Here is a 24,631-nt window from a genome sequence, read left to right on the forward strand (position 1 = left end):
CTCAAAATATCTGGAGGGCAGAGTTTGAGGAAGCCTGCTTAAGACCATATAAGACCCATATGGGCTTACCCCATATGTGCCCAGTTGACCGCTTCAGTCTGCAGAATTGGCGCTGTTACATAATACCCATTCCTCATTTGTAAGAAACAGATATTTTTAGCGTGGCAGCACCCACACGTTGGAGCTCCCTGCCTATTGATATCAGGCCTTCACTGTACACTTTTCGGGAGGCATCCTTGCTTCTAACTTTCAGGAGTCTCTCGAAGACTTTTTCATACAACCGTTGGGAGCTTTTGGGGTGGGCCAGTAATTTTGACTATAGAACTATGTTCTATATTTTATTCTTGCATAGCATCTGAGAGTACAGTAGATAAATGGTGGTATATGAATACTTTTAAATATAAGTAAGACATGAAGAATGTCAAGGAAGATGCCTTTCTTACAGGCCCAGGAAAAGGAAGGTACAGAATGTCCTTCATATATATATATATATATATATATATATATATGTGTGTGTGTGTGTGTGTGTGTGTGTGTGTGTGTGTGTGTGTTCATATTCATATTCATATTCATATTCTCTCTCTCTCTCTCTCTCTCACACACACACACACACACACAGAGAGAGAGAGAGAGAGAGAGAGAGAGAGAGAGAGAGAGAGAGAGAGAGAGAGAGAGAGAGATTGGTCTGTTGTCTAGGCTCTCCTTACTTGAGAGGCTGCTTCATCCCTTATATACCCAGGTAGGACACCACAGTCTGGAGGAAAACTTCTGCTGCAAGTTCCAAAAATCTCAGAAGATCATTCTGCAATCACTCGGACCAGGGCTTTTGATGTGCCTGTCCCTGTCCTAGGGAACAGCATCCCTGTCAAGATACAACAGGTACCCACTACCTGCACTTCCCGGAATATTTTTTTGTTCCGACAGGTTTTCCCATCTGCATGAATAGGTCCTTGGCATGAGTATCTGTTTTGTATTGTGTTTTGATGGAAATATATGTTCAGGTCCTTTAAAAAAAATACCCTGCTTTTTTGCTGTTTTTACTGCACCTTGCCATCAAACATATGTGTCAAATGCACTTAATTAAAAATGAATAACTGTTAGTGGATGACTCCAAGGGCCTCCTGCTGGAGTGTGCAGTCCTTTGAAAAGAGGGCTGAGGCTGCTTGCTCACCCTACCTGCCCCATTCCCAACCACATCCTTCACTGAGACCAGACAAAAGAGAGAGAGAGAGAGACCCGAAAAGAGAATCCAAACTCACTTCTTAAAGTAAACGTTCTCGTCTTCCCAGTGCCAAGTGTAGGTCAGGTTGCCTGGATATGCCTCAGCCTGGCAGGTGAACATTGCATCCTGGGAGATGTTAACCGTGATGTTCTCTGGAGGGGAAACGATGAAAGGGGGTCCTGTGGGAGAGCAGGAGACAAACAGTTACCTCAGCAGCCAAGAAAGGGAAGATGAGCTCATTGCTAAGAGCGGCTGACTTAACGGTGCAGGGAACAAGAGTAAGAAGAGCCCCTGTGCCTAACGAAGGCAAGCGCTTGGCATTTCGCCCAGGTCACATAATCCAGCACAGCTCCACTCTGAATTCCTCCCTTGTAGAGTAAGAACCATGTACTTTTGAGTTGGTGCATCTGGCCCTGAAATGACTTTGCCGTAAGAACATAGGATCAGGCCAAAGGACCCATCTGGTCCAGCACTCTGTTCTCACAGGAACTGATCGATCCGAACTTCTCACACTCAAAAGGTACTTCAGGCAAGAAACTCTTTCTCAGCCTCAACTCCTAAATCCCACCTCAATGGGTACAGGGCCATAGCTCAGTGGCAGAGCCTTGCCTTGCATGCAGGACGTCCCAGATTCAATCTCAACCATCTCCAGGGAAGAACTGGGAGAGAACTCTGTTTGATACTCTGCAAACCACTGCCAGTCACTGTGTGGAGATTCCAAGCCACGGGCTGATATCAGCTGACTGACAATCCAGTGTGATTTGTGGGCCAAATTGGATCCCCTGGTTGGCCTGATATTACTCAGGTGATGGAAGGGGGGTTGCGCATGCAAGTCGCCAGCAGGGATGAGCTGCTCGCAGCCAAAACAGGATTTGACCTGTTGCTCGTCAGCCAAAGCAAGCAGCCTCAGCTGCTGTTTTTTGCAGACATTGGCTACGAGAGAGACTTTCCCCACCCACAGCCAATGTTTGCAAATTCCAATGTAGACTACTGGTCTTGAACTGGTGGGCTGGGACCCATTAGTGGGTCACAGCCTGATCCAAGATGAGTAACAAGAAGAGCATTGCCACCATGCAAATGTAGGGTAAAATATTAAGAAATTGGTCCCCAAATGCATGTTTGGGTTAAAAGTGAGGCTAAGAAAAGTGAAGGTACCTGTTGTGCACAATAATGAGCTAGCTGGACCATTAGCCTGGCTCAATATTGCAGCCATCTCCCAAATTCCCAACTCCAAATCTAGAATACTAGGATAATGTTGGCTTGCTACAGAGGTTTGTGGTCATGATTATCAAGATGTTATGAGTTGCCTTCAATTTTCTGAAGTGCTAGAAAAATGCTTATTACTATGATTATCTATAGACCAATCTCAACATTTGGCAAAGGGCCATTTTTAAACTGAAAAGAATTATTATGGGGGTGTTAACACTGGCCACGTTTTCCCCTCAGAGCTAGATGGGAAATGAATGTTTATGTATCTATGTGTCAGTCACCACATGGCATAGATTCTGAAGAGACAGCATTTCTCAGGAAGGCTGCTACAGAACCATTGTGGGTGCTTGAAACACCCAGATCCTACAGAAAAGTAGAGGCTAGTCCTCGTGGCTATCATGTTTCCTGTCCTCGAGGCTATGCAGACAGATGAAGGGGAGCAGTTGCAAAGGGCTCTGGGGTTTGCGTGGAAGTTGGCCCCCAAGTCAAGCATTTTCCTCTTCTATATGTGATAAGGGGCATGTTTAAAAGGCTACAAAGAGGTTATCTGTCACTGGCATCTAGGAAATTGAATTCTGTGGGGATTCAAAAAAGGTAGCTTTGTGTATATATGCAAGTACATACAAATCAGGGGCTGGGTGTGACTCCATTACACCATACATTTAAAGCACTGTGATACCACTTTAAACAGTCAGAATCCTGGGAGAGTGCTGGCCAGTGGTCAGGAATGATGGGAGTTGTAATCCAAAACAGAGAACCAGGTTGGCAAAGGCTTGGCCTGTGAAGTTGCAAACACTGCTTTAAATCAGCATTATTTGCACAGAACAGCATTTCTGCTCTTGCAAATTTTACACTCTCCTCTCCAGGAGCAAATGTTGGCTAGATTAAAAGAAGTTTTTGCTTTGTTTATGATGGAAAGTTGTGCATGCACCATTAAGAGCAAAACAAAAAAATGGCTATCTTCTCTCCAAATAGATCTCTCTCCCCCCCCCCCATTTTTCATTTTAAGACTCTCCAGACTTTGTAGAGAGGGTGTGAATTAAAACAGTCTGCTTATAAACCAGGATGGCTGTTCAATCAGGATGACAGGCCCATGCACAATTGTGTTCCAATTAAATGGATTTTTCTTTAATACTAATGGAATGCAGGGCCATTAGCTGCCATCACGACAGACGAATGCCACTTACACATTTGCGGTGTCTGAAAAGGCCTGGGAGTTCTTTTTTAAAAAAGCTGGGGTGGCCAGCTGAGGAGGAGGTCAGGGCTCCTGCAGATTTAACAACTGCGCAGAAGAGGACAGTTTTGCAGGACATAAATCAGTTCCTCGTCTTCAGAAGATAGACATCTTTTGCTTCCAAGAAAAGAGGGTGGTGGCAGCTGTCTGCCCTGCATTAATAACTTTGGCAAGGGAGCATTGGAGTGACTGTCACATAGGGGGGTGTCACACAGGTACCACAAAGATGGCATGAATACAAATAATATACTTGATTAAGGGGGGGCTACCTAACATATTTTGCAGAATCCCAAGGCTTGCAGAAGTTCAAGAGAATCTTTTAAATAAAAATTTAGGGGGGGGGGCAATGTACTCACCCAAAAACATGTGGAGTGGGCATGCTCAGTAACTACTGAATGTTGTGTGTTAGTTGGAATTCTCTCCACCACCCAGCCCAGTTTGAGCTCAATATCCAGTAGTCAAGCAAGGCTGTTGGGGGAGGAACCCTGATCAAGAGAGTGCAGGAGAAAGGCCAAAACTCAGTGGTAGAGCATCTCTTTTGCATGCATAAAGTCTCAGGTTCAATCCCCAGCATCTCCAGCTAGGGCTGAGAATGTCTCCTGTCTGAAACCCTGAAGAGCAACTGAGAGTAAGTAGAGAGAGTGTTGAGCAAGATGAGCCAAGTGTCTAACTACATACAAGGAAGCTTCCTGTGTTCCTGGGAGGTGAGGATCACGCTGCAACATTTTGCTGCAGCATGATGCAGATCTTTGGGCACTCCAAAGCATACCCACAATGCAACTTATTACTGCTCCAAAATGTTACCCTCCAAATGGGGCAATGAGTCTTCGACAGGGGCTGCACCTCGGTGGCTGAGCGTGTTCTTTGAAATCAGAATGTTTAAATGGTCTCTGGCTTGGAATGGCCGCTGATGCAGATCCGCTGCCAGTCAAGAACAGACAGCGTGAGTCACAGGACATTGTGGCCTCATCCACTGGCCAGCGAACCCAGAATAGCCTGAGCCCTTCCAAGCAAAATATGCCATCAGCAAGGGCAGGACAAGGGTTGCAGGTGGCCTCACATATTGACCCGGAGGACTGACAGCTGGGAGAACATGAAATGTCATCTCTCTTCCCCAAAGGGGACTCCCATCAGAACCCACTAGCTGTTCTCTGTATTTCCGCCAAAAGAAACCAGGGGAAGAGAAGCAGCCCGTGCTCTTCTGGATCTGCCTTGCAGAATTATTTCTCCCTTCTTTATTTCTTTGCTCTTTCTGTTCCCTCCCTGTTTTTAAAATGGTGATGCTGCAAACTCGAACCGCAAGCTGCCCCAGCTCTTAAAGAACAGGAGGGACCCAACTGCAACAATAAAAATCAATGCACAGACAAATCCAGCTCGCAGAACAGCTGTTAACCAAGCGGGAGGAAAGGAGCGGGAAGGGAAGTTAATACTATCGATGCAGACACAGGAAATCAATACAAAACGCTCCCCCCTCTCCCCTCAAGGCAAGGCCAAGGCCGCCAGTTTGGGCTCCACCTGCCTTCTGCGAAACCTTTTGTTTCCCGTGCAGGACAAGGAGGCATCAAGCCTCTGCTTTTTCACACACACACACACACGACCCACTGCTCCTCTTTTGCATTCCTTGGGTTGTTCAGCTGAGCTAGCAGCCTTCAGCGCTTTTTAGATGTCTGAGGTCTGGACTTAATGCTCTTGTTTATTTAATGATGACATTGTGGAGGGGATCTTTTTTTTAATGGAGGGTTGAGAAAAGGCTCATCTCACTGGCTGAAGGTTATGTGGCCACTTGCTCAGGGTCACCTTCAACAGACGCAGGCCGTTAACTATTCTTTCAGCAGGAGGCACTAAGAAAAGTCTAGGAAGCACAAGTGGGGAGGCTGGTTCAACTCCATCTCCCATCACCCCCAGCCAACATGGCTGACGGTCAGGGATGATGGGAGTTTTAGTCCAGCAATGCTTGGAAGGCTGCAGGTTCACCCACCTGTGCCAGAGAGCCCACAGGAAGGCAGGGTGGACGATGCTAACTCAGAATCACATAGCTGTAGAGTTGGGAGGTACCCCCAAGGGTCATCTAGTCCAACCCCCTGCAGGGCAGGAATCTCAGCTAGTTCAACCACCTGCAAAAGCATCTGTGGCCAAGACTTTGGGGGATGCAGCAAGACTCTACATAAAATGGCACATTGTAAAAATCCGCACATGCAATTTCCTGTCTGAGAAACACAGGACCACGAAGAATCAGGGCTGAAAGGCAGATTCCACACACAGCCCAATTGCAACACTGTCCCCAAACCAGCATTTTACTTCCCTACACAGGAGTAAATAAGAACCACCTACATATATGATATAAGACTACTTTTTAACCCAGGGAAATCTTCTCAAAAGTCGGGGGTCGTCTTATACGCCGGGTCGTATTTCTTATACGGCGAGTATATCCCAAACTCTATATTTTAACTGGAATATAAGGCCCAGTCGCCTTATACGCCGGAATATATAAAAAATAGACATGGAGATACAATTGAGGGGGGTGGTCTCAGCCTGCTCTCTCCTTAACTCAGCCTCTTCATTAGCAGCCATCATGCTAGCATGTGAAGGGACAACCAACCACTGGGTTTTGATAGACAGATGCTTGGAAGAATTACAAAATGAGTTTTTTGGGGAGGAGGAGTATCAAATTCTAATAGTATATATATAGTATATAATAGTATATATACTATATATACTAATAGTATATAATATATATATATATATATTTCTATGAATCCCTTTTTGCATTTTTAAAAAATTAGATTTATATGCTGCCCTTTATCAAAAGTTCTCAGGGCAGTTCACAAGATAAGAACACAAATAAATAGTTAAAACCAGTGCTTTTTTCTGGGGGTACGCAGGGGTACACATACCCCTAAACATTTTGCGAATCTTTGTACTTTTGTCAGTTTACTGCATTTATTTTTCCCAATTTGAACTATAAAATGGTGATTTTTCTTGAGTCAAAATGAGAGTACCCCTAAATATTTTTTTAAGGGGGGAAAAGCAGCACTGGTTAAAACAGAAACATTGCACTCCTGTTGCAGGCTATTGCACACCTCAGTGTTTGTGTCACTCTGCTTCTCCCTTATTTCTTACATTATATGCAACCCACCATGCAGAGGGCATGGTGGGGCAGCAGCACCCACCTGCACTCCCAACAGCTGAATCACTGCTGAGTACCAGGAAGGTTGGTGCTGTGCAAACACGGCACGCTGACCTCTCTGCCACCTCTCCTCTCCCAGTAACCAGCAATGACCCAGCTGTAAAGAGATCGGGGGGGGGGCGGCACAACCATGCCATCCACACCTGCTGTACTTTCATGCTTAAAGAGAATCGCAGGGCAGAGGAGGAAGCCGTTGTTCGTGCGATGAAACAGAAAAGCCAGCTCACAATGTTTACCAAACCCAGAAGAACAGCCTCCATCCGTTAGCCACTAAGGCAGGCATCCCCAAACTGCGGCCCTCCAGATTTTTGGCCTACAACTCCCATGATCCCTAGCTAACAGGATCAGTAGTCAGGGAAGATGGGAACTGTAGTCTCAAAACATCTGGAGGGCCGAAGTTTGGGGGTGCCTGCACTAAGGCATTTCTCTAACGACTTCAATCGCACAGTAGGCAACAACTCCTAAACAACTCAGGTTTCAGTGGCTTCCTATGAAAAAAAATAAACAATGGAGCCCTTGCACAAGGTCATACAGGATGCAAAGCAAAATATAAGACCTAAAACAAATATAATTATGTAAAATATGCTGCTGAAGCAAGCATCAGTTGTAGCACCAAATGGATACCCCCAAGCTGCTGCTGGACTGCAACTCCCATCATCCCTGCCTAGTGGCCATGCTGGCTGGGGCTGATCGAAGTTGGAGTCTGGCAATGTGCCAGGTTCCACATTCCTGTTCTAGGGAACCCATAAGGACTCTCCAGCTAGTTACCTTGGACAAGCAAGCGGGTAGTGTGCACAGCCTCTCCCTGGATGCTATAAGCCCGGCAGGTGTAAGCGCCCCGGTCATCCCGACTAACGGAAACAACAGTCAGACTCCCATCACTAACCTGAAGAGGGAGAAAAAAAGAGAATGAAAGTTCGTCACCCAAAGCCATTGCAGCTACAAACATGTGCATGCACACACATGCACACCCCAGCTAAACCTATGTGCAGCATTAACTGCATGCTTTCATTCCCTCCCAATGCAAGTAGCAGCTTCAGAGGAGGATTTCTTTTGACAGGCAGGAGAGGAAAGTGTTAAAACACCACCTCCCTGATCATCACCATTGCTCCCACAATGGCTGCTATTTGCATTTCTAAAAAATATGCATCTAGACAGGGCATCCTCAAACTTCAGCCCTCCAGATGTTTTGGACTACAATTCCCATCATCCCTGACCACTGGTCCTGTTAGCTAGGGATCATAGGAGTTGTAGGCCAAAACATGTGGAGGGCCGCAGTTTGGGGATGCCTGATCTAGACCATTTCTAGCTGGTCCCGAACACCCACACCCACACCCACCCTAGTACCCCATGCCAGAAAGCATGAATCACATATGAATGACTTGCATGAATCCTGCATGAAAATGGAAAATTGTTCAGTGGCTCCTCCATCAACCCATGGATGACTACAGTGAGACCTATGATGGACATCATGTACTGAATAGCTAAATCAACAATGTACCTCTATGTTCTTGTTCCTCATCACCCTATCTTTCCTTTAAGGTGGCATACATGCCCCCCCCCCCAAATTTTATAATCATAACAACCCTGGGAGGTAGGTGAGGCTAATATGAGATGACTTGCCCCAAAACACTTAATGAGCTTTATGAATGAGTGAGGATTTGAGCTCTGGTCTCCCAGGTCCTAGTCCAGAACTCTAACCAATAGGGGCAAAAGTGGGAGACACAAATGGAAATAACTCTTACCTTTGTACTGTTGGCTACATTCCTGCCAAGTGACCACCAGAGGTTTCTACACAGAAACACACACACACACACACGCACACACACCCTTCCATCCAGGCAAGCAATAGGAATGATCACATTTGAAGAACACATGCCAGGCATGCAAAAGCAATCAAGGAGTGCATGGATGAAGCAGGACCAGGAGGGAGGGGTGGAGCATGGGGAGAGGGGGTGGAGTTTAGGGAAAGCCCCAAGGGACAGACAGAAAAGGCTGGAGGCCTGCATTTGGCCCCCCAGAGTGTGAGGTTGCAACCTCCCGCATGATTTTAGTTATTCATCTGTTTATTTAACAAAAATTATAAATTGCTTGATTGTAAGGAAACCTCCAAGCAGTTGACAAAAACATGAAACATTAAAGTTATCAATAAAAACACAGTTAAAAACCAACATACCGTAATTTTACCAAAATAACTTGTAATTTTAACCCATGTGCAACTGTATTCATTCTATGTGCCTATCTTACAGTTTAGCTTTTAGTATTTTAATCTTCACTCATCATTATAATTATTCCCCCTGTTTTATCTATGTTATAGAATGAAATAAAGAAACCCACACATGTAACTTCTGCAGGTCTGGACAGGCTTGCTGAAACAAACAAAAAATGTTTTAGGTGGGCACCAAAAAGAGTAAAGTGGAGGCACCTGCTGATGTCAATAGGCAGGGAATTCCAAAATGTGGGTGCTGCCACACACAAAGACTGATTTCTTACACGTGTGGAACGAATATTAGCGGGCACCTGAGCCCCTTTCTGAATGGGGATATGATAATCCCAGCTCATCCTGCCATAACACACTTTGAGCAGCCTAGCCCACTGCAGGGTCACTTAAGCTACCATACCGAGCACTTTTGTTCCCACGTTGCTTTGCTTAGCACAAGTGCGAAGTGATACAGACAATGCATCCATTATTTCCCCCACCTTTGATCCATCCTCTTCCACCCCGCTGCCAATGCGAAGCTTCATTTCACTTCACCCTTTCATTTCAGTTCATTAACAAATGACTCCTAATTATTCTCATCGGTGCCGGTACCAATTCCAATGCCTGATTTGCCAATTACAATTCATACAGATGGAATTCCTGGCTGAGCAAAGGACAGAGGCTTTTCCAGGGTGGGGGGAGAAGAGAGGATTTACGAGAAAGGGTGGAACAGGGTGGTCCCCTCCATGAGATTTTGGATGAGAGCATGACGGAGCTTTGCACCCCGTGGGGCGAATGTCACAGCTCAAGACAGCAAACATGACATATTTAGAAATGCATAGTTTTTTTTTATTTTAAAAAACCGAAATCAGTAAAAGGGTGTTCAGTGCCACAGGCACTGCTAATTGATGTGTGAATCCTTCCTGATTTGGGCATTGCATTTCAGAAGGTTCTCACGACAATAAGCCCATGAATGTCAGTTGGTAAATACATGCAAATCCTGTAGCGGTAGACTGGCCATCCAGAGGTTAAATCAGGCACCCCCAAACTCGGCCCTCCAGATGTTTTGGGACTACAACTCCCATCATCCCTAGCTAACAGGTCAGGCATTATGGGAGATGTAGTCCCAAAACTTCTGGAGGGCCAAGTTTGGGGATGCCTGGGTTAAATGTACTGTTTTGCTTGGAATCACAAGATCAGGAAAGTTATCAAGCCCCTGCCATTTGTAGGAAGGTACGTAATATGGCTGGCAAATTTATTTGCCTTACTGGTGAAGCTGACAGAGAGCCTCTATTGCAATTTCCCCTAATACACCAGACTTCAGTGGCTCTGTGCCTACTGCTTTGGAAGCGAAAACAGCGCCATCCAAAAAGAGAAAACAGGATGCTGGACAAGACATGACCCCTCTCTCATTAGCCCAGTACGGCATGCTCGGATCACCAGCTGCTCTCCAAGCCTCATGCTGGGTTCTTTCCTAGCCATCCCACCCACATTCCATGGAATGTGGTGATGCCAGAAATTGTTCCTCCCTACATTATGCATGCAGAGCATTTCCTCCATCCTTAAGCCGTGGGGCCCTTCTGAGCATGACCTTACCTGATATTTATTGTTGGCACCTAAGAGGTCCCCCTCTTTCAGCCAGGTGACGGTTGGCTTAGGGTTCCCGAAAGCCATGCAGGTGAGTGTAATGCTGCCGCCTTCCTTCGCCTCTACGTATTGGGGGGGAGTTTCTGTGAAGGTGGGGGGAGCTGCCAAGGAGATTGGGGAAAAAGAAGAAGTGAGAAGGGTGATGGCACACGCCCTGGCCACACATTCCGAATCTGCTTGAACTTGAGCACTGCTGGCCTACAAACCCTTTGCTAATGCAACATGGTTCTCTTGACCCACACATAGGTATGGATGCATCATAACTATGTGACTTTTATAGTATCCAATTTAATCTGTATCCAATTTAATCTGCTATTTCTTCTTGGGAAGGTTTGGAGGAATGAATAGGTAAGAAAAATACACATTTAATTATTTATTCTTTGACATATTTTCTCACATTCAAAGTGGATTTTGGTAATATCATTTGACCGAAGAACTTCAAAGGCATGTGAAATCCAAAGGAGAGACTGTATTCTGATCCGCACAACAGATTGGGGTGTGGAGGGGGGGTCAGGTCTGTTAGCATTGGCATTCCCCCACAAAATTCGTCAAGCATCCCTTTACCTGTACAGTGGTGCCTCGACTTACAAATTTAATCCGTTCCGAAGGCACCTTCGTAGGTCGAGAAATTCGTAAGTCGAAAAGCACCATCGGAAATGCGATTTCCCACAGGAATGCATTGGAAACGGAAAAATTCGTAAGTCGAAGCAACCCCATCGAAAAATTCGTAAGTCGAAAAAACCCTATCTAAAACTGCCGCGGTTTCTGTTCGGATGTCGATAAATTCGTAAGCATGCGGCCATTTGCCCCATTCGTAAGTCGAAAAATTCAGTTGTCGAGTCGTTCGTAAGTCGAGGTACCACTGTACAGGCTTCAGACAACGTCCCAAGGGTAAGCAAAAGCGTACAGTAAATAGCTAAAGAGTGAACAATTGGAAAGTGAATTTTAGATAAATGTCCAAATTTTAGATAAAGGTTCTACACACCTTCCAGCTTGTCAATATCCTTCTTAAACTGTGGTGCCGAGAACTGAACACAGGACTCTAGTTGGGGTCTAACCAAGGAGGGCAGCATGAACTATTCTTCGCAAGGCACACACACAAAGAGCCTTGTGGCACTAGACTAACAGATGGCATAAGTCTTTGTGGATTTGAGACTATTTCAGACACATGAAGTGTTATGCTCGGTTGGCAGATACCTTATTTATATATACATACACATTCATATGCAGAGAGAATATATATTATAAGCAGTGCGACCAAAAGGCAATGAAATGCACGAAGCGTAGTTTGCCACATTTCTATGCAAAACTCTTAAGTATACATTCAAGCAAGTGTGGTGACCTTTTGCAGTGGCCATTTTGGCTAGTGCGAAGTATGAAAGGAACACCCTCTCCATCAAATACAGGAAAATCTGCCTGCGTAACTCCCGGACCCGTTCACCCCACCATTGTAGAAAAGCTATCAAAATGCACAGATGCACCACAGTGCAGATAACTAATCTGCCTTTTGATTAAACAGGCTCTGGGAGAATTATAATATAGGCCTAATCATAAATAGCTGTTAATTCCAATTTTCTAAGAAGGCATTCCAGCAATTTCAATTGACTCTGAAAAGAACTGATTTTTGGGTAACCGCCCCCAGAAAACGTTGCTTATTTTCTGAAAAGAAAAAAATTAACTAGGCTAATGTGCTCGGGGAGGAGGGGTGAGAGAGGGCGGAGAGAGACTCATAATGTAGGAATTATAAATTCTTAAGAACACGAATTCTACTTATATTGCACTGTTGGACCTGGAGAATTAAGTCTGCCATAAGGTTATTTAAAAACCAGGGTTTTTTAAAATTAAGTGTTCAGTGTCATATGCAGAGGAATGGCGGATTCCTTGGAACCAGAGACATCTCACTGATGCGAAGATGCTGTAGATATATCTGATTTGCAGTTTCCAATGTGAATTACCCACACTGCCAAATGCCACCCTGGCTGGTCTCAGGGGGCAAAACCTTAGGAGTTGGCTGGACTAAAAGCCTTTTCTGAACAGAACTAAATCCCACTGAATTATGGAAGGTTGTGGACCAATCCTGGGAAGAGGCTCTGACGCAGTAAAAAGGTGGCATGTGGAATATTTTGCCACTCCTTTGATATGCCACAGCTCTTAAGGCAGAGATCTAGTGTGGCTTAGAGCCAACCCAGAGCACTGGATTCATCTGTTCATGTGGTCAGGGGAGTTTCATGCCTTGGGAGCTGGATGTGACCTTCAGGGTGTCTCTTTCTGTCCCTTAGGACACTTACTTACTTACTTACTTACTTACTTACTTACTTACTTACTTAAACTTTCACGTAATGCTACATCATGAAAGCAAAACAAAACAATGTTGAAAATGAACACCAGTAAACCACTGTAGAAGGATGTATTCTTAATTGCCCGCCTAGGCCTGGCAGAAAGGGAAAGTTTTCAGCAGGCATTTAAAAGTTGGCACAGAAGGCACCTGTTGAGTCTGTATTGGCAGAGTATTCCAGAGGACTGAGCAGCTTACATTTAAGCTTTGGGATTTCTCCATGTTATCAAATGAACCTCATGCGGGGAATGGCCAGTGATGCTCCTGCAGATAACCTCGGTGAATGAGCTGGGATTGAAGGGTCCAGGAAATACCTCTTCCCAAGCCATGCCTCCTCAGGCCTCCTTCTTCCCAGGTCACACCGTTCACTGATCTTTACCTTCTATAGGTGTTTTTGAATGACGTTGGCCTGAACAAAGGCTGGAGGAGCGCATGTGTGGGTGTGCGCCTGTAAAACATTGGACTTTTGCATGGTTGAATGTGGCCCTTGGGTTGAAAAAGGTTCCCTCAGTCCTCATCTGGGGTCTCTGATGAGGTGAGGAGGCAATGAAGATTATGCCCTCTTCCTCTGCCCAAAGCCTTAAGGTACGTGCTAAGAGGTCTAATCACAGCAGGTCTCTCTAAAGGTGCCCACCAGAGACTGAAGAATCTATCTCAGTTTCTGACATTCATTCCAGTCTGGCAGAGCAAAATAACTCCAGAACTCTGCAGGCCAGAACCAAGTAAATCTGGCTACCTTGCATGCAAAGACCGCCATAGACGAATACCGCAGCATCTTAAGGCACATTATTTCGTAGACATTGCAGCAACATGACACTGGAATCAGAGGCTGACAACTCTACCATGCAAACAGCCACAGATGTAAGGCCTTTGAGATTTTCTTGTGTGGTTTTGAAAGCTATTCTATGCCAAGAAGAAACAGGGGAAAGGGTTTGTAATACCCATAAGGATTCTGGCAATTGTAGGTTTTCTCTTACACAGCTTGGTGAGTGAAAGCGACTTGAGATGTAAGCCCCAGCTTTAAAATGAAGGTAGGGGGGGGGGGCAAAACCCTCCATTTGGGTTCCCAGCAAGCATTAGGAACATCATTAGCCCTTAAATACAATGCCACAGAATTCCAACCTTGCCATCCCACCCCCATCCCTTGGGGCAACTGAACCAGACACAAGTTAGTTAGTTTTTTTGCGATTCATTAACTCCCCACAATTCAGCCAGACTGGTGGGTTTCATTCTCTCCATCCCATCTCGCCACAATGCCGCAGTGTTGCGAGCTGCCAGCGACATGGCCCAGGAAGTGTTAAACAAAAACGAAATCCCAGCCACACTGGAAATGGTTTGAACGTTTCATTCTCAGAACACACACACACACACACCAAAAGATGGTAATGTAAAAGTCTCAAGGTCACGGCTTATGCAGGAAAAGATTTGCTCTTCGTGCTGCTAACAATGGTGAACCGAAAGAAAAAAGGAAGAAAAGAAAGACACCCTAAGGATGATATTCCAATTAAGGCTGAGCTAAAGGTTCCCTCTGGGGGCCAAAAAGAGAGGAGAACAATCTTACTTTTTAACAGTGTTTTGCTGTCTTCTATTTTGCAAGGTACTGTTTAGAAATCCATTCCATCATGACATATTGCCATTCCAAGGGGGGTTTGGGGTTGTTGTTTTTTGGTTGTTGGTTTTTGTTTGTTTGTTTGTTTTTGTTTGTTGAGGCGGGGAGAATGGGAGTGCTGCTGCCATCCACAAGATTATTCATTTAATTAAGAAATTTTTATATAGTGCTTCATCAAAAGGCCACGGGGAGCTTTGCAACATAGCAGTATGACAAACAACACAACATGCATGCATAACGTAATATACATAAAATACAAGAAAACAAAAGCTATATGGATACAAACCATTTGTGGCAAATTATTCATAGATTATTCATAGATTATTTCAGTCGCCCAAAAGCATGTCAGAAGAGGTGTGTCTTCACCCATTTCCTAAAAGAAGCAGCTATGTGCTCAGATGCACCTCAGCGGGCAACACATTATGCAGACCACTGAAAAGGTCCTTCCAGGGACTTTATTCTGTGTAGAGACCATCACCTTCTCCCTATTTTGCACCCATTTGGGGACCCACGCTGGAAAATCACCCAGATACCCAGACAGATATATATATACACACACACCATTTTACCAATTGCAAATGAGGTGCAGAATTGGAGGTTCAGTCCCAAATTGCTATAGAATGGTTTTATACTATGTTGCTCCTCTCCTTTCTAGGCTATCTATAACCTCTATCTCTATCTCTAGCCATATCTCTTCCTTATGTACTGTCAGACCTATAGTTCACCTAGCCCTCTTCTAATTCCCCAGGGTTTCAGGGAAGGCATGCAGCATGCTTTATTTGGAGATGATAGAAATTGAAGTTCATCTCTGCCACTGAGATATGCACGCAGGCGCTCGCCATCTTCTGAAGCCAAGGCCCCGGGGATGGCAACTCCCAGCAGGAACTGGTGAGAGGGGGAAAGGGAAAGCTTCAAACAGCCCTGGCTCTGAATTCCACATCCCATTACGAACCTTCAAATGCAAAGCTGGGTTATGGTGAGGTCTGCGCCTACCATCAGCCAACCCTCCCCACCAGTTCTCACCACCTCCCCCTTCAAGCAAGTGTACCTCTATGAAGGGGGAGTGTAACCACGCCTAGTTTGCTGGGAGAGCCAGGAGATGGCTTTCAGGCCTCTGCTTAAGAAGAGTCCTGCTGGATCAGGCCAAAGGTCCACCTGGTCCAGAATCCTGTTATCACTGTGACCAACCAGATTCCCTAAGTGGGAAGGCTGCAAGCCAGAATGAAGCGCAACAGCGCTCTTCCCACTCAACTTGAAAACCATGTTCCATCTTTTCCTGTTGGGATTCAGGGGGGTTGTAGTTTCCTAGCTTCCCAATTAAACTCCATTCAAGGGCACTGACTTCACACTTTCAATAATTTAACCTAAAAAAAAGATAGAGACCTCTTGATTTCGGGAGAAGAGATACGAACCAGAAGCCAGGGAAAACATCCAGCAAGCCCCATGATTGACGGTGGATATGCTCTAGTCCTCAGCTCATTTGTTTATGTCACATCCCGCCCCCAAAAAAGCATCCTAAATGCTGATGGGAAAATGCAGCACTGTCCAGGGCCTCCCTAAAGCACTTTACAACTCTGAAGCCTGCATCGATTATTCTGCAAGTCAGAGAATCTCTCTCTTCAGTCAGCCATGATGCAACAACAGTGCCCCTTTGTCCCAAGGTACTGGTGCTTGATTTTCTAAGGGGTACAGCTGTCTATGATCAGTGAAAATGTTTCTACATGGGGGGATCCCAATAAAATTAGGCTTAATCAAATTCTAGTAAACTTGAAGAATTATAAATATCGTAGCCTCTGAGCAGTACTGCAGTGATCTATCTAATGAAGAAGCAATGGCTGCATTAAACCTGGCACTACCATAGATACGAAGTTGTCAACATCAAAATTCAGAAGCAGCCTTTCTCCTAGCAGTGAACTGCTAGGGCAGGTGTGGGGGGGGATCCTGTGTCCCTCTAGATGCTGCTGAGGTACAGCTCCCAGCATCCCTGGCCATTGGCAATTCTGGCCAGGGCTGATGGCAATTGTAGTTCAGAAACATCTGGAGGGGTCAAATATTCCCCATTCCTATACTACAAGATCTTTCAACAAGCCCTAGAGGTCTAAACCTTTTCCCAGAGGTGGCTTCCTTTTAAAAAAAAATGGCAGCCAAAAAAAATATGAAGATGTTTTCCCATCAATGGAGAGAGAAAAAAAGACAAAGACACACAGGGGAAGTACTGTCATTTTTACAAAGCAGTTCCTGTTTCATTCTCTGAATTGAGACATGACAATATGCCACATTTTGCAAGACTTCAAGGCCTAGCTAATTAGAGCAATAAAATAAAATAAATGGAGCCTCTGATGTCCTTGGAGCCAAGCCTTAAAGCAAACCCCGGCCTGCGGTTTCATGCAGGCATAGCTCCTGCTTGCAAAATCGTGCAGCTGGAACGAGGAGCAGAGTCTGCCTCAGTGAGCATGCCTCATACTTCAAGAAACACACATTCAAAGGATGCTCAGTTGAGTGCAAAGCTCTTATTAAAAGTTAACGAGGCCAAGTTGCTCATTTTCCTGGAGGTTTGTTCCTCCCCTCTCCCAGGCACGTCTTTTAAGTTAGGCACAGAGCAGAGCCATTTAACGAGGTCACTCACTTTCCCCTCTCTGCTTTTCAAGGAACACTTCCGCCCCCCCTTTCTAACATCGCTGATCACCCCCAAACACTGCCACAGCTTGTGAAAGTCGCAGGTGACAAATCACAAGCATTAAATGCCATGTCTGAAAAGGGCGTCCAAAAACAGGTCTGATGCAAATATGCAGGTGAGATGCTGCAACAGCCGGACACACCTGCAGTTTCCTCCATGGTCAACAACTCAGCTTCTTAGAAAAGGATGCACCAGCATTTTGTATCTCATCTACAGAAATGGATTACCAGAAAGCAGGGCAACATTTCTCAGGGAGATGGATTAGGTCCACGAGCTGCCGTTTTCCTGCTCATCCCCGCTACATGTTAACCCTCCAATATCGAAATCCTTACCAATCCCTGATCAACACTCCTCCCTTTCACCCGATGACATCCCATAATGTTATTCTACTACAGGGGCAAGGGGCCTTTTTCAGCCCAGGGCCGGCATTTGCTCGTGAGTGACCTTCCGGGGACCACATGTGCACAGTGAGCAGGGCCAGAGGCAAAAGAACAAAGGCTCTTACCTTTGTCCAAGTGGAGTATATTTTCATTCACACAAAAGCCAGATGTTTGCATAAACATCTTTCTCCATCTTCCATGCAGGCAAGCAAGAGCCACTATCACAGCTGAAGGACATATTACAGCCAGGCAATATCACTCAAGGAAAGACCAGTGAGGGATGGGAGCATGGCCTGCAGAGATTTCTATGGGCCACAAAGGGGTATCTGGAGGGCTGCATTTGGACCATTGGATGGAGGTTTCCCCCTCCTTGTTCTACTGAAAGCCATCTCAGCACAAGTAGCTGCTACTTTTGTCCCAACGCTAAGCAGCTCATGGGCTCATCAGCTCCCTGTATAATAATATGGGTCCCCTCCTACAAGGCCAGCTTCAGGCAATTTCTCTCCCTCTCACTGGAACTTGGAGGCCTGGACTGCTAGTTGGCACCCACTTATAGCTTCTCAAACCTTGCCACCAGATCCCTTTTTTTGGCTCCAGAACAGTCAATGAGCACCAGCACCCAGCTATCAACAAGCTGCTGCTCACATGCTCCACCTCACTTGTCACTGCTTCTCCAAGACTTCATGCTTACCTCCATCTCCCCCTAGGATGCTATGCCTTTTTTTGAACAACAGGACACTTGCACTTCCTTAATGCACTGTTCCTCCTTGGAAGCAGGAACTGAAAGCTCTGGGAAGCCGAGGTACCTTCCATCTGTTGCTGCCGTGATAACTTGGACCCCAGTCAGCTATTCACACCTAGACCTCAAGACCCTCTAACACAGGCATCCCCAAACTGCGGCCCTCCAGATGTTTTGGTCTACAACTCCCATGATCCCTAGCTAACAGGACCAGTGGTCGGGGAAGATGGGAATTGTAGTCCAAAACATCTGGAGGGCCGAAGTTTGGGGATGCCTGCTCTAACAGTAACCTTGAATCAGGAATATCCGTCTTGCAGGGCCACTAGCCCTTGACGCTACTGGCACAGAATGCAAGGAGGGGACTATTTTTCTGATAATAAGGGGTTATTGTCAGACCGTGAACCCAGGCCTGGGCTCCTCTCACTCAACACATCATGTATCCAGGCAGTTTGTCTTCATCAGAGGCAAGATCAACAGTTGGATGCCACTGATGAAGTACCCTTTTGTTGGCTTAGGCAACTTCTTCCTGTGCAAATTCTCCCCAAAACCAGTGTGGTGTAGCAGTTTCAGCATTAGACTAGGACCTGGGATAGCATGGTTCAAATCCCCACTCAGTCATAAAGCTAATAGGGTCACCTTGGCCCAGTCATCACCTCTCAGGCTAACCTACCTTACAGGGTTCTTGTCAGGCTAAAATAGGGAGAGGGAAGACCATGTTCACCACCTTGAGCTCCTTGGAGAAAAGATGGGGAGTAGAGGCAATAAATGAATGAAGTTGGCAATTAGTAGAGAGGCCTCTGGCCTTCATCAGAACAAAATTGGTGGCAGCTAAGAATGAGCTGTCCATGGTCCTGCAGATCTTGACTCCACTCCTAACTTTCTACCTCCTCAAACTTCTAAGTTTCCCACATATTTATGTTGCTGTCATAGTTTCTACCACTTGGTTGAAAGTAATCCAAGGCTGAAACTTGATATTCCAGCTCTGCTAAGCCAGACAAACTCTTATAGCTGCATCCCGCAGAGGGGGAAGAAGGCCCATGCACCAGCCAGCAGCCTGAGGAGATATTCTCTCCCTCCCTTGCTCCCCACATGGGAGCAGCCACCTAGTATTACCTTCTAAGATGATCCCACAGGGGAGGAAATGCTGTGGAATGCGAAGTCAAGGGGAGAAAGTTCAGAAGACAAAACGTGTACATGAAAAGCTTGCTGCTACACGATAGGAAAAGCTGAATAATTGCATTCAGGAATACAGCTGTGGTCACTTGAGCAACAGAAAAGGGATTTAGTAGCTGGGGTTACAGAGAAAATTACAGCCTCCTGTGATTTACTCTATAAATGTCAACTTGATTCAGTGTTTAGGTAGCCAAGCAATGTTACTGAACAGACATTTCACCACAGGAGGAGGGGGAGGCAGATGGATCTAACTATGTGTACAGCTCTATTCGTTCTATTCTCTACTATCCTCTTACCAAAGGAAGCCTCAACAGTTAGTCAGTTGTTTTAAACCCCAATTCCTTCTCAAATGTCAATATATTTATACAAGCAAAATTTATAAAAAATATAGTAGGTTATCCTTCTTCTTGGAATCCTTGGAAAAGACCCTGATGTTGGGAAAGATTGAGGGCACTAGGAGAAGGGGACGACAGAGGACGAGATGGTTGGACAGTGTTCTCGAAGCTACGAACATGAGTTTGACCAAACTGCGGGAGGCAGTGCAAGACAGGAGTGCCTGGCGTGCTATGGTCCATGGGGTCACGAAGAGTCGGACATGACTAAACGACTAAACAACAACAACAACAACATAGTAGGTTATTATTAATCATATATGTATTTTGACAATAATATTTTATATATAATAACGTATGGAAATGTAACTGATTATGGTAAATATACTATATTATTATTTTCTTATTGTATTTTTGCACTTTTTCTTTCTCCATTTTCTTTGCTCTTTCATCACTGAAATTCTTTCAATAAAATGGTAATTTATTTATTTTTCAAAATCCAATTTCTTCTGTTACCATCTCCATATGAGCATATGAAGGGCCTGCTGGATCAGGCCAGCGGCCCATCTAGTCCAGCATCCTGTTCTCCAGTGAACCAGATACCCATGGGAAACCCACAAGCAGGATTTGAGCACAAAAGCAGTCTCCCTTCCTGGTGTTTCCAGCAACTGGCATTCAGAAACATTATTGCCTCTGAAGCAGTAGCCACTGCCAATCTTATCATCCATGGATTTCTCTAATCCTCTTTTAAGGCCATCCAAGTTGGTGGCCATCGCTGCCTTACTTTCCCCTGTCCTGAATCTTCCAACATTCAGCTTCACTGGATGTCCACAAGTTCTCATGTTATAAGAGAGGAAGAAAACCTTTCTCCATCTACGTTCTCCATGACATGCATAATTTTGCAAACTTCTATCATCTCACTCCTCACTCGCCTCTTCTCTAAACTATAAAGTCCCAAACCCTGCAACTCCTCCAAAGGCAGGAGTCTCTCCATCCCTTTGATCATTTCAGCTCCGCTTTTCTCCCTTCATTCCACTGTTCCCCACTCATTGGCCACTTTGACAAGATTGTGATTTAGATCATTCCTAGGTTGGTGTGGGTTTTGGGTGCTTGCTCCATGTGCTTTCTCTGAGTATGAAACACATGGGAGCCTTGGGTGATGTTCTCAGAGGACAATTTCAGGGCTTGTAACCAGGGGATGCAGAGAGAAGAGCGCCAAGCAATTACCGTATTTTTCGCTCCATAAGACGTATTTTTTTCCTCCCGAAAAGTAAGAGGAAATGTCTGTGCATCTTATGGAGCGAATGCATGGTCCCTGGAGCCGAATTGCCCAGGGGCAAAAAGCAGATCGTGCTTTTTTTTTTTAAGAAAGAGCTAAAGGCTAACAAGAGGGAAAGAGAACCCACTCAGCAGCTGATTGCAAGAGGTAGGAGACGCTAGCTCCCTTCCTGGCCCCACCCCCTTACCCAGGCCTCCATTGTTGTGTTTCCCCAGAGACATGTGACTGGTTGATTAGATTATCTGTCTGAAAATTGTATAAATGGCTCCCTTTCCTTTCCTTTCCTTTCCTAAAGAAGCTGCAGAACTGTGAGTTGAACTCCATAAAAACAGGATTTTTTTTCCCTTTGCAAGGTAAGCTCAACAACTTTGAGCTGATCCTAAAAAATGGAGCTTTCTCCCTTTGCAAAAACAAAACATAACCCTGCAGAACTGTGAGCTGATCCCCCCAAAAACAGGGCTTTTCCCATTTGCAAAAAAAGTTGCACAACTGTGAGCTGATCCCACCCAAAAAACAGGGCTTTTCCCCTTTCCTCCTTTAAAAACTAGGTGTGTCTTTTGGTCAGGTGCGTCTTATGGAGCGAAAAATATGGTAAATGCACCTTGCGCAAGGGAGTTATTCAACTTGTGGAATAGCTAGGTAGATAATTGGGCTTCTTTACTTATGTAACAAAATTATTGAAATGGGCATGAGAAGGCTAGAAGACACGAGCAGATATTTACTCTGAGCAGACCCATTGACATTAATGAGCAGGACTAGGTTAATTTCAATAGGTCCACCCTGAGATAAATTTAGTTGAATTATTACACATCTCCCATGATTGGTCCTACTTCTGTAATAGGCAACAGCGGATGCTTTGATGAAAAAGGAGAAGCCCACCTGGTGGAACAGCATGAGAACAATTGTGTGATAGGCCAGCACAGTGTTTCCCAACCTTGTGCCTCCAGATGTTTTGAGACTACAATTCCCATCATCCCTAGCTAGCAAGACCAGTGGTCAGGAATGATGGGAATTGTAGTCCGAAAACAGCTGGAGGCACAAGGTTGGGAAACACTGGGCCAGCACACATGCTTGGCAAAAGAAGAGAGAGATACAGAGCTGGCTTGGGCAAAGCAGGCCCCATACTTACCATTGACGGTGAGGTGCACCCAGCTGCCGTTGTGGAACGTGTCGTACTGCTGATCCAGCATGAGCACCTTGCACTCGTACCAGCCTTGGTCCTCTGAGCGAACCTGCTCAATGCGCAGAGATGCCTTGTCATGAAGGTTGGCACGGCCTGGAAGAGAGCAACAAGGTGGAGATCAACAGAGTTCGCCAACTGAACCCAACAGAATGTGGGCAGCACAAGGACATTCAGGGCAACTGCCGAGCCGTATTTTGCCAGCAGGAGAAGAGTTGTGTGGGACATTCATGGTGGTAGTGATCCCAGGCGCTTACCCACGAATGAGTAGAACACTAAACATTTTCTTCCACAGGACTTTTAAATTTTGGTCCATGGAAGATGTTCAGAATAGCACCTGCAAGACACATGAATCAGCTTCAATTGTCCCTGTTTATTTATATAGACCACACCATATATTTATAGCACTGTGATACTACCGTATTTACTTGAATGTAATGCACCCCTTTCTTGGCCAAATTATGTCGCGAAAATTAGAGCGCACATTAGATTTGATGGCGCACTACATTCAAGTAAATACGGTACATTAAATAGTTATGGCTTCCTCCAAGGACTTCTGGGAGCTGTAGCTTATTAAGGGTGCTCAAAGTTGTTAGGAGACCCCTATTCATCTCCCAGACCTACAATTCCTAGAGTGGTTTAACCATCTATCCCTCTTCCCAGGAAACCCTGGGAATTGTATTTTTGTAAGTAGAACAGGGATCTCCTAACACAGGCATAGGCGAACTCAGCCCTCCAGATGTTTTGGGACTACAACTCCCATCATCGCTGACTACTGGTCCTGTTAGCTAGGGATGATGGGAATTGCAGTCCCAAAACATCTGGAGAGCCAAGTTTGCCTATGCCTGTCCTAACAACTCTCAGCATCCTTAGTGAACTATAGGTCCCAGAATTCTTTGGGGGAAGCCATGGCTGTTTAAAGTGACATCGCAGTGTGAACACGGCCTTAGACAACTAACACAGGCCAAGAAAGGGCATAGCTCAGTGGTGAAGCACCTGCTTTGCATGCAGAAGGTCCTGAATTCAATCCCCTGGTAGGACTGGGAATATCCCTGCCTGAAACCCTGAAGTTCCACTGCCGGTCAGTGAAAGCAGTACTAAGCTAGACCAACTAATGATCTGATTCAGAATAAGGCAAAGCTCTCAGTAACTTACAAAGCAAGTTTACAATTTTTATAAATTATATTAAATGCCCGCATGAAGAGAAAAGCCATAACCTGGCACCAGAAAGATATCAAGGTTGGCATCAGACAGGCACCACTTGGAAGGGCATTCCTCGGGCAATATATGCATGTGCAGGAGCCCTAACCATCACTGCACAGCACCCAGCCTTCTGTTTCACGTGCTGCCTAGATGTGCTTTGAACAGCTAATATTTGAACTGCAAGGATGGTTTTCAAGCATACCTTTATCAACAACAGCAACCATTTTTAAGTCTGTGGAGGAAAGGGCTATTGCAGATTAACATGGTTACAGCAGCTGGAGCAGTAGAGCCTCCAGCAATGTGAGCAATAGTCCGGGGGGTGGAAGGTGTCAAGCAGTATGAGGAATGGAGTAGAAAAACAACCAGAGACTTGGGAAGGCAAAGCAAAAGAAAGAGATGTAGACACAGAGACAGAGAGTAGGAAACTCCGAGTGCTTGGTTTCACAGAGGCTGAGCACATTTTGGAAGAGTCCTTCTTTGGGGGCGCATTCTAGGTGGTTCAGCTGCATGAACCATCCTAGTAACTCATTTGTGTGCTACAAGCATTTGCAGCTGTGAAAGACTGAAGGGCATGAATGACTCAGGGCCATATCAGAAGTGGCAGGATCATCATTCACATGCCTTGCCCTGTTTGCATACAAGGCAGTCAAGGGTAGGAGGGTCTTACGGTTGCAGAAAGAGGAGCATGCAAGAGAAGGGTGAAGAACCTGCCCCCACTCCATTGCTCCTAGTTTCCAGGAAAAAGCTCAGGAAAATTCCTGCATCTTGAGATGCATCAAGCCGGGGGGGGGGGGGGGAGAGAGAGAGAGAGAGAGAGAGAGAGAGAGAGAGAGAGAGAGAGAGAGAGAGAGAGAGAGAGAGAGAGAAGACAAAGCGAATGCATCCGGTTTCCAGTCTTCTCCAAGGCCAGAGAAAAGCTTGTGGGGATTAAAATATCATCACTAAAAGCTGTTCCCTCTTCCCCTTCCCTTTTCAAGAAAGAGCCTGTGTATTCAGGGTCAGACAATCCCCCACGAAGCAAGCAA

At 45.5% G+C, this 24,631-nt stretch overlaps 1 protein-coding gene across 4 annotated transcripts in view; it reads right to left on the bottom strand.

Moving 5' to 3' along the window:
- The window catches only part of IGSF9B (immunoglobulin superfamily member 9B), a 130,123-nt gene that overhangs the window by 65,800 nt on the left and 39,692 nt on the right, over positions 1 to 24,631 (bottom strand). For all 4 annotated transcript variants that reach the window (XR_004694000.2, XM_035139553.2, XM_035139552.2 and 1 more), the window contains exons 3-6: positions 22,353 to 22,499; positions 10,649 to 10,800; positions 7,621 to 7,738; positions 1,260 to 1,401 (exon numbers count right to left, since the gene is read on the bottom strand). Coding sequence is in view for 3 of the 4 variants with exons in the window: in XM_035139553.2 (XP_034995444.2) it covers positions 1,260 to 1,401; positions 7,621 to 7,738; positions 10,649 to 10,800; positions 22,353 to 22,499 (559 nt within the window). In the remaining variant the exon portion in view is untranslated. The remainder of the gene's footprint in view (positions 1 to 1,259; positions 1,402 to 7,620; positions 7,739 to 10,648; positions 10,801 to 22,352; positions 22,500 to 24,631) is intronic.

Source organism: Zootoca vivipara, chromosome 15 (genome assembly GCF_963506605.1).
Source record: "Zootoca vivipara chromosome 15, rZooViv1.1, whole genome shotgun sequence".
Classification (NCBI taxonomy): Eukaryota; Metazoa; Chordata; class Lepidosauria; order Squamata; family Lacertidae; genus Zootoca; species Zootoca vivipara.